Source organism: Diceros bicornis, chromosome X (genome assembly GCF_020826845.1).
Source record: "Diceros bicornis minor isolate mBicDic1 chromosome X, mDicBic1.mat.cur, whole genome shotgun sequence".
In the NCBI taxonomy this organism is placed as follows: domain Eukaryota; kingdom Metazoa; phylum Chordata; class Mammalia; order Perissodactyla; family Rhinocerotidae; genus Diceros; species Diceros bicornis.
The window spans coordinates 100512695-100525953 of NC_080781.1; the positions used below are offsets into that span (position 1 = coordinate 100512695).

The window sequence follows — 13259 nt, forward strand, 5'->3', positions numbered from 1 at the left end:
GGAAAATATGATATTCTAGAATCTTATCATAGTTGATTACTTGTCCTTCTTCCTACTCAGTCACTCTGTCATCCACCTACCCATTCTCACTCAGCCACCACCTTCTCCCAGTCATTTGTCTACTCACCCACTTGACACCCACTTCTGTCTGCCAAGACAGATTCCCTCTCAACTTATCTATCAATGGGCATTTGACTGTTTCTGAACCAGTATGGGTATAAATATAAGAGAATGAAAGAGAAATATCTTTATGAGAGACTGGGTTGAGAGAGGCTATATTTGCATACATACGTATGTGTCACTATATATGAGTATGTGTATTTCTGCGTGGTTGAGTGGCTGAGAATGACTCTGTGTCTGTGTGTCTATGTGTATCTACAAATGTGTGTCACTACGTGTGAGGAGGAGAGAGTGTCTGTGTTAATCTCCTGTGGGTGTATCCGTAGATAAGTTGGGTATGAGGGGGCCATGAGTATGAGGCAAGCTTTCTGTGGCCACCTTAGGGAGGGTTAGGGCCTCAGTGGAACCTATCCCGAGATGAGGGATCTCCCTAAAAATGAGCCAGATCATACATCCTCATGATAAGAAAAATCTTCAGTGGAGGCCAGGGTGGGTTACCACAGGAGGGGGAACAGAAAAAGTTGTTTCTCCCTTTCACTCACTTAGGTACTGAATCAAAGTAGCTAAATATAATAAGAACAAAGCAGTTGAGTGCATATTTTCACCCTCTAAGGTATGGTGGTGGATATGTATGTATTGGGGTGAGGGTAATGTCTGTCATCGGATTTCTTGGCTAAACCAGCCTTCATTGGCTAAACCAGCCTTCAACTCATGATTGTAAAATCATCCTCGCTTGTAGATCTGGTTTCTCTGTGGTCTGTTAGTTGTCCAAGACTTGGTCTCCATTACTTATGTATAAATCTGTACGTGTTTTGTGTGTGGGTGGGTGAAAAATGCATTTTATTCCATCTGTACTCAAACTGTGTGCTAAAACTCATTTGAACCCCTGTTCTTCTCTCTCCAATAATTATATTGATTCTCTGGCTCTGTTCTCATATAGTATTAACAGGGCCTTGTGCTGAAAGATATTTTCTGTCGTTTCTTAGGTTTAAGAGCAAGTTTAGCAAGTGGATACCTCTATTATCTGTGTTCTTATCTCTCTGTTTTTCTATTTCTTTTGCTTCAAGTCTTCTCCTCATCAGCAATCATCAGCCTGAGAATAATTTACAAGATGTTGACTCAGAGATTGTTCTTGGGTGGATTAAAATCCTATCTGTTATTATTGGGCAAAAGAACGTATTACAGAAATATAATATAGGTGAGGAAAGATTAAGGAAACAAGAATTATTGAACCCAAAAAAGTGAATTTTGAAGGAGAAAATGTGATAATGACATTTAAGTTCATGAAGGGTTGATATAATGAGGTAATGTCTTGTTCTTTATCTCCCCTGAAGTTAGAACAGGCAACAACTTAAACTGTAGCACCGGGGCTTTAGGCCAGGGATTCATTCATTCATTTAACAATTAACAAAAACTCATTTTGTTTACTGAACACTTAAAATATTCAAGTCATTGTGGTAGGAGCTGGGGACACAGGAAGTAAGGTACAGTCCCTGCCCTGAGGAGCTTTGAGTTTAGTAAGGGAGATAGATAAGTATTTTGAAAATTCTGATTCAGTACGGTAAGTGCCATGACAGAGGTTTGCACAGGATACTCTGAAGCACAGAGGAAGAGTCAGGGAAAGGAGGTCATCGAGCTCAAAAATGGGGACTCATGAATGAATTTGTTGGAGAAGAGGGCAAACTGGAGAGAGACTGTGAAGAAAGAACTGACAGGACTTGGTGAATGACTGTGGTGGTTATGGATGATTCAGAGAAAGAATTAAAAAATGATTTTTGAGTAGGAGATGTCTCGAAGAATGATGGCATTGGGGACAGAAATGGGGAAATTAGGAAGGGGCTAGCAGTTTTGGTGGTATGATTAGACTTTAAATTTGAGTTTGATGTAATTGTGGGTCATTCAGCATTCACTCATTCATCCAACACTTACTGAACACCTATTAGGTGTCAAACACCAGAAGAGGTATTGGGGTTACAGCGATAAAGCCAGCACAGTCCGTACTCTGGTAGAGCTCTCAACTTATTGTGGGGACACAGACAGTTAAGGACACAGTCGCAAGGCAGTGTGGTGAGTACTATGACAGTGGAAGCACAGGGGCTTGTGAGAGAGCATAGGAGGGACGTCAAAAGATATTTTGAGTGGGTTTTTGGACCCCTAGTTGGAGGACAGGGATGGGGTAAGGAGAAGAGAGTGCTCTTGTCAGGAGAAAATAGTTTGTTCAAATGTCTGGAGGAGAGAAAGCATGGGGTAATCTCAGAACTGAAAGGGCAAGTGTTCTAGAAGGAATTGAAATTCAGGCCTTTGCAGTGGCTGAAAGATCAGGGCCAGAGACGTAGATTTGAGTGTTTTTAGCATGGAGGTAGAACCATGCAGTAGTGAGCTGAATGAGGGCCCAGGATTGAGGCTTGTAGCACACTAGTGGTCTAAGGTAGATGTGAAGGAAGAGCAAGTGAAGGATAAAGAAGAGGATGTGTATGAGAGGCAGGGACTGAAGAGGAGTAGTGCAAGTAGAATACAATATTGAGGCCTCTAGAAAAGGAGAGTTGGCTTTGGCTCACTATTCTGAGTATTATCAAAATACTGGATTTAGGTTTTTAGTACAGCTTTTCTTTTAGAAGGTCCAAATAATAATTTACACATTTAAGCTAGAGATTTAACCATGCTATGCACCTGAAGAGAGGGGAAAGAAAAGAATGCAGGATGGTTTGTGTAGCATTTCTGATAAGGGGACTGGAGGAGTGTGGGTCTTTTCTGGATGATTTCAGAACCTGCTGACAAGAAGAGGGATGGCAACCTGTTTCACCTGGCTTGAGGACTAGTCTGGTTATTCTCTAATAACCCTTAAGTAGAGTAGACCTTATACATCCAGTATATCACCTGCGTCTCATTCTGATACATAGCCGGAGTCTATACAACAGCAAATAAATGTTTAGGGAAGGAGTAAACTCTGGCATAAGGGCGTGGGCTTCAGTTTGTGGACCAGATGGTGTGTTCTGCTGTTGAAAGGCCGTATGTAATTGATACATAAAGTGACAGACTGAAGCAAAAGCAAAATAAGTATTTTAAGACAAGCAGTTAAAAAAAAGAAGGCAGAATGTGACCCCCAAAGTGTGCTAAGATTTTGGCTGCTGGCTTTTGGAAGAGCTGGGAACATTGGTAAGTAGACAGGATGTCAAAAAAGAGCATGTCAAAGAATAGTAATGGGGTCACAGGCTCAGATTATTTTTAAAGATGAAGTTGTCTTCTGTCAATTGGGAAGGCTCAGGTCTGGGGTGGGCTGGCCTTTCTTCCCTTCACTTCTCCCCAAACCCCCAAGGTTCAATTCTCACATCAAAACAGTTGGGATCTTGTCTAGGTTTAGATAATGTTCCTCTTGTACCTTTTAGAAAGCAAGAGAGAATACAGGCATTCCATGGCAATAATACATGTTTCAGTAGAACAAACAGGAAAGCTCCACCCCTTTTTAAGCTTCATGACTTGCTGGGTCAGGTAGGTGTATGTAAGTGTGCTCATATACGTGTGAATATATGTGCCTTCACGGAGCATGACAAGTGGCGATCATGGTCAAGTGTGAGCCATAAGGGGAATTTCTGGCTGTAATGAAGAGCTGGTGGTTTGACTTATAGCTAGATTTCTTGAGGGAGCCAATGAGAAAGTTACCTGAAATAACCTGTGTCTAGAGAAGTGAAAAAAAAAACAATTATCTGAGAGGGTTAGAGAAGCCGTTTCTTTTTATGGGACGCTGTCTGGAAGAAGAATAGCCAGTGCCTGGCTTTCTCAGAAATGGCAACACATTTTCCCCTTTGGGAAGGATATAACAGAACACAAGGAGGCTGAGTCTGTATGACACAAATGAAGTGGAACTTGGGTAAAAATGGAATCAGCGTAGACTGCCAATTTAGCTAACTTGGGCCTTTTAAAATCTCAATTATGCAAATCAGCCAAATCTTCCCCTCACTTTGTGCTGTTTAGACACATGTACAGTTTTGTGAGAGCTCTAACGATGCAGTCACCTGGAGGTGAAGAGGGTCTCCCAGTTTTATAGCTCAAATGGCTTCTTTAACCCTCACACAGGAGAAGCACAGAAGGACCCAGAGGTAACCTCCTGCAGCAGGAAATGGAAGCTTCATCCTGCTCCCCCTGCCAACCTCCTGTCCCCGTTTCCTCCCAGCAGATATCTCCATTCCAATCTTCCCTGCCACTTTGGCTCTCTCGCTGTCACTGTTCAACTGTTCTGAGAAGGATGCACTAACTAGGCTTGGACAGAGGGAGCCTGGCCCAGTCATTAACTGGACAGCACAAGAAAAGAACAAAACAAAACAATTTTTCAAAACCAAACAACCACAACGCAACAACAGAGACATGTTTAGTTTTACATAAGGAGATTTTATATACACACACACGCACACGCAGACACACACATATACGTATCTTTTTTGTTTACTCAGTCAGAGTATAGACAAGATAATTGCTTGGCCAAATCAATGAAATCATTCAAACCTAGAGTGGCCCAGAATTTCTAGTTCTAAATGATTCGTCAGTGCTAGCCATGATAAGGAAGGGTGGGGAAATAGACTGCATAATTGCTTCAATTCTCGGCTTCCCTTTGCATATGTTCGTTATTGAGAATCAATTCCAGTTTGAGAGGAGGCTTTAATTCCTTGTAAATGAATAGGAAGTGAGTAAGTAAATGTTCAGTGTTTTCCTCAAATTATGTCTCGTAATGTAAGAAAACAGTGGCAAAAAGCCATCAACAGATGGTGTTTTCATTAGCCAAAGATTTATTTTTCAAAGCATTTTCATATTAATGAAGTAACGTTGAAATTAGAGTCATCTTGTCAGTTCTAGTTCTGTGTTGTTAAAATGTGCTGGCATTCTGCAAATTGCTAGGGGGCCAGAGCAAAATAACCATTTGCCGTAACTTTGTGTCCAAGGTCCATTGTCTAACCAGACCCCAAATTATGTGTTCAGCCTGAATTTTTGTTTTCAGTGGCTTTACAGAAGCTGTGAGTCTCAGTTGTGGGCAATAAATGAGGAACACACAGCAGGGATCTTAGCCCTGCTCTACACTATGAATTATTTATAAGATATCAGTTTCATGACAAGTGTTGCAACAGGTTACATGTACTTGTCAGGAAACATTCTCCCCATGGAATCCCGTGTTCGACTGGAAACACATTACAGTTTGAAACACAGATTTCTAATATTTGCTCTGAGTTCATCAATCTACATTATGTTTACCTAATATGTCAATATGGTCATTTGTGATCTGTGGGATTTCCATTGATCTAGGAATCTGAACCACTCTGCTAGAGGAAATCACAAACTGATTGGATCCATTAGCAATGTCCACTCTCTAACTTAGGCTGGACCATTTCATCAAACTACAGCTCTATCATATTCACCTTATGGCCAAATTTTTGAAGATGAGTCCAGACTTGTAGCCTCCACATGGACTATACTGACATAAAGGTCACTAGTGACCTCTAATTACCAAATCCAGCTACCTTTTATCAGTCCTCATATTTCTTGCACTCTCTGCATATTTGACAGTAACAAATCCGTTTTTGAAACGTGTTTCTTTCAGTTATCCTCTTAGCTTGGCCTAGACCTGCATTACCAATTGCCTTGAGTATTGCAGCCTCCTTCTAACCAGTGTCCCTACCCCCAGGCTCTCCTGTTTCAGTCTGCCCCACGTATTGCTGGTAGGTCTCATAAATGCAGCCTTGATTATGTCATTATCTTGCTCAGAAGTCTTTGGTAAGCCCCCACTGCTTAAAACAAATAGGTACAAACTCCTTACCTAGGCATTCAAGACCTTCATAACAGGGCCTCGATCTCCATTTCCAGCCTTGTCCCCCACTACTCTCTTGTACCTTCTGTTTTAGTCAAACTCAATTTCTGTTCCCTGAACATGTCCTGTACTTTATACCCTTTTACTTTTGTTCATGCGATTCCTTGCGCCTGTAACACTCTGCCCCACTCCATCTCTGTGTATTAAAATCCTACTTATCCTTCAAGACCCATCTTAATTTCACGTCCTCTTTATCTCTGAAGTCACTGCGCCTTGAACAGGGTAGGTGCTCAGTACCTTTTATTGTGTTAAATCTCTGAACTGCCATTTCTTTTTTTGCCCCTGACATCATCTACTTAGCTTAGAGATCATGTCCAAATCAATGATTGCTGCCCTTCTTTTATCCTTTGTCCTCCTCTTTGTCCTTGCTAAGGAGAAGGCCACAGATTGAGATGGTCATGGAGTTAAAGGAGGCCAGGGGGAGGCGCTGTGCCCAAGCCAAGAAAAATGGAATAAATGATGAAAAATCACTTTCGTGGGAATAAAGCCAAAGAAACCAAGAGAGATCTGGCAAGAAGGGAAGCAAAGATGAAGCTGGTTCTCATAATCCAGTTTGAGAACAAGTGAGATCAGACTGCCCGTCCTAGAAATACATATCCATGGGAATACGTCCTCTGGGATAGATTCATGGGCTAGTGCCAAGGATACTAAGGAGCCACAGCTACTTAGTAGTACACGAGTTCTCCCCCCCCACTCCCCCATGCCCCTCTGAACCCCCCTATACCAAAAACATGAACTTTGAACAACTACAAACCATAGGCACCATGGAGACAGCACTGAAGCAATGAACATGACCAAGGGGAGGAATGCTAGCAGAATAAGGGCCAGGAAGTTGGGGTATTACATTTGGAACAGATTTTGTGGGGGTGTTGGGATGGTAAGTGGGAGAGGAGTGGATATTGGGGCATGTCCTGGAGGAGAAGTGGCCATCAGGGCTGAAGACTTGGGAATGGGGAGGAATAAAAAGCCCATTATCAATCTAGAGTGAATAACATTCTATTTTTTCACATAAGGAATGGGAGAGAGTAGCTTGCCCAACTGAAAATATGCTGAGTTCTGAGTACTGTTGTAACTACGTTATGTTAAACAGATTTTCAGAATACATCTAATGTGTACCTAAGAGGGTCTATGTACCAGTAAGCAATGGTAAGCAGTGGATGTCCTATCTTGATACAGCCAGGCTTTGCATTTTGAAGTCTAGCATCTCCGTGGGCTATTCCTTAGTGCCAAAGAAGGGAATCTACGATGCTAGATTTTGATGAATCCCACACTTAAAATACCATCTTTTTTTTCTGAAGGAACATACTGATAGATATAAAATGTTATCAACAAAAAGACAAAAAAATCATAGAATACTGAGGCAAAGCCATGACTGAGGGCTAGAGACCTGGGTTTCAGTCCTAGCTTTGCTACATACTAATTATATGACAGTGCAAAATACTTTACCTCACTCTGAAGCTCAGTTCTCTCATCTGTAAAATGCTGATATCTACTTCATGGGTTGTTATGATTATTAAATGATATATATGAAACTATCTAGCATAATGTCTGGCAATCGTTCAATAAATTATAGCTTTCTTATTTTGCTCATCTGTAAAAGAGAGAATAATACCTGTTCTCCCTATGTCACAGGGTTACTATGAGGGCAGAATGACATATTGACTATGAAATATTTAAAAAGTTAAAAATATTGTAGAAAACATAAAGTTGCTTTAATGTCATTAAATTCCTACATCCACAAAGTCATGAATGTCATCTTTTCCCCAATAATGGCAATCTGGAGCCAATGTACAGCATTATTAATTAGCATGTAGAACAGTGGTTGGCCCATAGCAAGTACTCAATGAATCTTTGAAATATGTGTCGACTGGCTGACTTCCACATGATATCGGTTCTCAAGCTCATCGAACATTTGTTCTTTTTTTCCCCCCTCTTCCCTGTTTCCCTCTGGCTTCACACTCTCCGCGATGGCAGCAAACTCTGGAAATGAACCTCACCAACCTGGTTAAGCGCAACAGCGAACTAGAAAATCAAATGGCCAAACTAATACAGATCTGCCAGCAGGTTGAGGTATGTGATAGAAACATTTGTGATTCTTTCAGAAGACCTGGATCGGGTGATTCTTTGGGGGGACTTGAGTTTTGTCAGAGTGTGACTCAGCCATTTGGAGTGAAGGATTGAATGGTAGTTCTAGGAAGTCTCTTTCCTTTAGGATGCTTGTTCCAGGAAGAGTGGCAGATAGCTATTGTTAAAAAATAAATAGGTGGTGGTAATGGGCTGGGGAGACAATAGTCCAAGGGGCAATCCCTTCTCCTTACCATACAGCAGGCAGTATGAGAATCTGACATGAAATGTGTTTCATCATTAACCAACTGCACATCATAGATCCTTAAAGAGATTGCTGGGGTGTCATAGGGAAGTTGGGAATCCTGGGATCTTGGGGTAGCGTGAGGTTGGTTGAGTGCACTATTGTTTCTGTAACAATATTATCAGGACTGCTTCTCCTCTTCGTAGTCTCTCCTTCTTTCATCCCCATGCACTTTACCTGGTCCTCGCTCATCACATATCCACTTATTCTTGTCACCAACAAATGATATATATGTTAAAGATGTCAGTGAATTATAAAGTGTTATACAAGTATAAGGTTTTTGAAAATTGGCACCTACATCAAATCTCAGAGCAGAGCTTACAAGAGGAGTCGACCTCTTCATAAGTGGACATAATAAAAGAAAAAATGTTATTTCTCTCTTCCTCCCGAGAGCATGAAACTTCAGCTTTTGTGTTGATTTTGTTAAAGAAGTGGTGGTAGAGCTTAAAATGTGAACAGGGTCGGGTAAAATATTATAGGACTCCTCATGGGCAGTGAGTTTCTAATTCTATTTACAACTAATAGTCTAGTTCTAATCTTACTTGTATGACAGATAAGTGTAATGGATCAAGTTTATTTTATTTTAAGCAATAAAATAATTTTATTAAGCTCTCATCTTTTAATCCCACCTGGGGTTTCCTATTTAAGAGAGTTTGGAGAATCTTGTAAGGCAAAGAATCTTCTTATATAAATAACCGTTCCTGATTGTTTGGATTTCTTAAAGTAGGTTGTACTTGTATGATGAGCATACCATAGCAATTTAATCCCTGCTGGGCACTCCATTTATGGAAGAGAGTGGTACTGTATGTAGGGTACATAGAATCCCAGTTAAACTCAGGTGCGAGATTGTGGAATGGGGTGGGGAATTTAGGTAGAAGCATAAGGAACGGAAAGAAAGAATACTGGAATATAAATTGGAAAATTGGGTTCTAGACTTGGCTCTGCCATTAACTGGTAGTATGAACTTGAGTAAGTCATTTAGCCTCTCAGCTTCAGTGTCCTTACCTTTTAAAATAAGGGGTTGAACTGACTACGTGACCTTTGATGTCTCTTCCAGATTTCACAGGTCATGATTCTGTGAATGTTACTTTCTTTATTTTCTTCTTTTTCTCTTTGGTCTCATCCTTTCCAAGAGGGGAGAAACAAAACAGAAGGCATTTTACAGTGATTTTCAGCTAATCAGAATCCCTCTGTGTTCCACTCCATCAAAGCTTCTGATTATGCTGTTAGATTACAGTATAAGAAACCCACACTAGTGAAAAGACAAGGAAGTATTGTAAGCAGGAGACAAGATAAGGAATCCCTCGGCTTAGAATTTGCATGATTGAGGGTGGGGTAACAGCTAATAGTGAATAAAATGAGTTTAGAAATTATAATCATCACCTTCCTCATGCTCATCAAAAAGACTATTATGTATAGAACAAGTTGTAGTCAAATTAGCAAAGTAAGCAATTTATTTTCATTGCTTATTCACTTTAGGACCTCTCTAACATCTTCTCATCCCACCCCTGGGAAGCTTATCACTCTGACCAGCCTCGCCCAAACATAGCCCTCTTCCGACCTTTCCCAGCCCATTGCACCAATCAAACCTTTATAGTCAGGGCCCTACTCTTTTCAAGTGGCAAGGAGCTAGTCTCATAAAACAATGCATCATTGTGTGATGTTTTAAGTGCCTTTCTGAAGTTAGTACTCCTGCTGGAGCCTTCAGGAGATGACGCTAGTGCTGCCAATTGTAAGCAAAATAGAAGGGAAGAGGAGCCTCATGATGCACCAGCAAAGGAGGTGTTTAAGAGGCTCCCTTAGGGATGCTTGTTAAATCCATTGCGTAGGCCACTGTCCACTCTGGCACACAAAAGGTCACCTGTTACTAACATTTATGCATGGCATTGTACCAGGTACAAAGAAAATGGCATAGACACAGTATCTACCCTCGGAGGGCTTATACGCTACACAAATCCACCCTGATGTGGATACAAATGTGTAGGAAATACAGGCAATGGAATAAAAATGTTAACTGAGAATTGGGAAAGAATCGGGAGATACTGCATCACATGTCAAAGGTGAGAGTGTATTTTGGGAGTTAACTCCATAGTCTATTCAGTTTAGAATTCTGTCTTTGACAGGAGCCCTACAGAGTGGTTTATGGAAGACCATGTCTGTGCTCTATGACATCATCCCTTGTGAAAGGTTAGGGATGTGCCCTAAACTTCCCCATAATAATAGGGTGAATCCAGGGTACTTATTATACTCATTCAGCACAGAGCCTGTGTGTCCATAAGGCTTCAGGACAAGCCCTGGGATTAGACATGCAGTTAAAGAAGGGACTTGAGACTTCATAAATGCTTATAAATACTTTATAAAGTGAAATAAATAGTAGGATACTGTTTGTCATGAAAGCCAGACACTGAAGGGTAATTTGAATTTTTTCCATTTTATCTAATCCAGATTTGTCTATAGAGAATGACTATATTCATAGTGTAAACCAGGCATTTCACATCGGGCGGGGGTGGAGGATACCAGCTAAGGCACTTCTGAGAAAACTGGAATAGACTATTTTCCTGCCAAACCTGTTCCCCTTCCTTATTGTCTGCAAATGTTTTTGTCACAGATTGACTTTTCATAAAGGGGCCATAAATACTGCCTCCTTCTCCTGGTTCTTTCTGCCTGTTCTCTATTCTCCTCAGAAAGTAAACAAAGCTGCAGTCTTCCTATTATTACAGAAACAAAGATTAGGATCACTGCAGATTTGTTAGCTGAGTTCTTTGGTAATGCAGCCTGTTGTAGTTGCTGCCCAGCTTTCAGAGTTCAGTGGATAGGCAGTTGGAAAATATTATCTGTTGGGGCTGGAGAGCATGGGAAGGAGGTAGAGGCAGACTCAAGACTCTTAATCTGGTTAAGGAAGGGCATGCTTTGACCTTGCTGCTCTGGCCACTTGATCTCTATATATAGTTCTTTGTCCTGTCTCATCGGGCATCCTTTGTTTACATTTCCAAAGGAAATCTCTGTTTAATGCACAGCCAAGGGAAAATATACCAACAGATGAATATTTCCTCTTGGATTCCAAGACTGTGTGGGTTTGTGAGTAATAAGCATTCCTGAAAATATTAAGGGGAAGAAAAATTGTTAAATACTTAGTAATCAGTCAACAACATTTTTTGAACAAACACTATGTACTCAGTGTGGTGGGCAATTTGCAGGCTACAAAAGAAACATACCTTGTTGATGGCCTCCAGGAACTTTTAGTCCAGCTTGGGGAAGCACAGTGTCTAGTGAGGAGGAGGAGTATTTATAAAGCAGCATGCAGTCCAGGGAGTACAAATGAATGTAGTATAGCCCTTCCATTATTACTTATTTAGTCTTGTTAATTTTTAGGGCACTGAGAATATTAAAGCACTTGCCTGGATTTCCCCTGTTTTCCTCTCTTCCAGAACTGTTGCAGTGCAATGGGCTAGTCCATCCCAGAAGCTTCATGGGCAGATTGATTCCTTTCTGGCTCTTATCAAGCCTTTTAAGGAGCTGAGTGGCTTTGCTCTTTAGCATTAGGAGAGAGAAGAAAGAAAAGAGATGTGTTGGAAGAGAGGGAGAGGCTTCCCTTAGTTTGGGGGATTTCAGCTTTCTGTCTTGCCATCAAGTCATAACTTCAATAGTTTTCAAAAGTCTTTCTCCTAGAGTTGAAACTGTAGGTGGCTTGGTGTTCTCCCCTTTCTGCTCCTATTGCTCACTGAAAGGGTATTTGGTTTGGAAAGGGCAAGAATTGATGTCTGACTGCCTCTCCAAGCATAAAAATAGGTGTTTTAGCAGAAATAAATTAAAAAAAAACACTGCTGTGGATGATTTCAGCAGATGATCCTTAAATGTTTTAGAGTGGTTGAGCTAGAAGAAAGCATCTAAATCAGTAAGGCACAAATATGTTTGTTGGAGGGGTCGTCTATAAGCTCTGAGGGCATGATAAAATGAAGGAGTGATTAGAGGGAAGTAAGTGTGATCAGGGAAAATTTAATGGAGAAAATGCATTTTAGCCAAATGTTCAAGGAGGAAAACTAAGTTACTCCCTGCTGAGACAGAGAGCAGAGATATTAGTGGAGGTGGAAATGAGCAAATTGTTTGGGCAAAATGGTATGCTGCGCACTGGGTACACACTGGGTGTATAGGGATAAATAGGAAGTGGTGCCTGGCCTCAAGGAACTTACCTGACAGGTAAAATGTCAAATATAATGTGAAATGATAATTATTGTAATGAAGGTAAGTGCAAGATGACAAGCTAGCATAGAGAAAGAAACACCTAAGTCTGCCTGAGGGACTTAGGAAAAACTGCAGAATGGAAGTAAAAGTCAAGTTATCTTGAAATAAGAGTAGAATTTTGCCAGCAAAAATGAGATAAGGGAGTGAAGGCGCTCACATGCAAGAACACAGAAGGGTAAACAGCATGGAGGTGTTCAGGAAACCACCAGAAGTGTGGTTCAGCCAGAATATGAGATGCGAGAATCACTGTGAGAGGTGATTGTGGAGAAGTAGCTAGGGCCTAGATAAGGAAGGGCCTTGTATGCCGTGCCTAGGGGTTTGGACTTTATCCTGAAGACTCTGGGGAGCCTTGGAAGGATTTAATGCAGGTGAATAACTGGATCAGATCTGCATTTTAGGATTGCTCTTCCTGTAGTATGCAGGATGGAGCAAGGGTCAAGGGTCAAAAGCGAAGGCAAAGAGACCAGTTAGCTGGCTTTTACTGATCCGGGGAGAGACGGAAGGCCCAACCTAAGGCGGTGGCAGTAGGGTTAGGGAGGAGGGGATAAATTCAAAACACTTCTAGGAGGTAGAATCAGTATTAATTGGGGTGAGAGAGTAGTAGGATGATCCACAGGTTTCTGGCTTGGGTGACTGAATGAATATGTCGCCTTTAATAGGCTAGGAAATACAGAC

At 41.2% G+C, this 13259-nt stretch overlaps 1 protein-coding gene across 6 annotated transcripts in view; it reads left to right on the top strand.

Moving 5' to 3' along the window:
* The window catches only part of MID2 (midline 2), an 82360-nt gene that overhangs the window by 18038 nt on the left and 51063 nt on the right, over positions 1 to 13259 (top strand). For all 6 annotated transcript variants that reach the window (XM_058536469.1, XM_058536465.1, XM_058536467.1 and 3 more), the window contains exon 3: positions 7949 to 8044. In XM_058536469.1, the coding sequence (XP_058392452.1) occupies positions 7949 to 8044 (96 nt within the window). The remainder of the gene's footprint in view (positions 1 to 7948; positions 8045 to 13259) is intronic.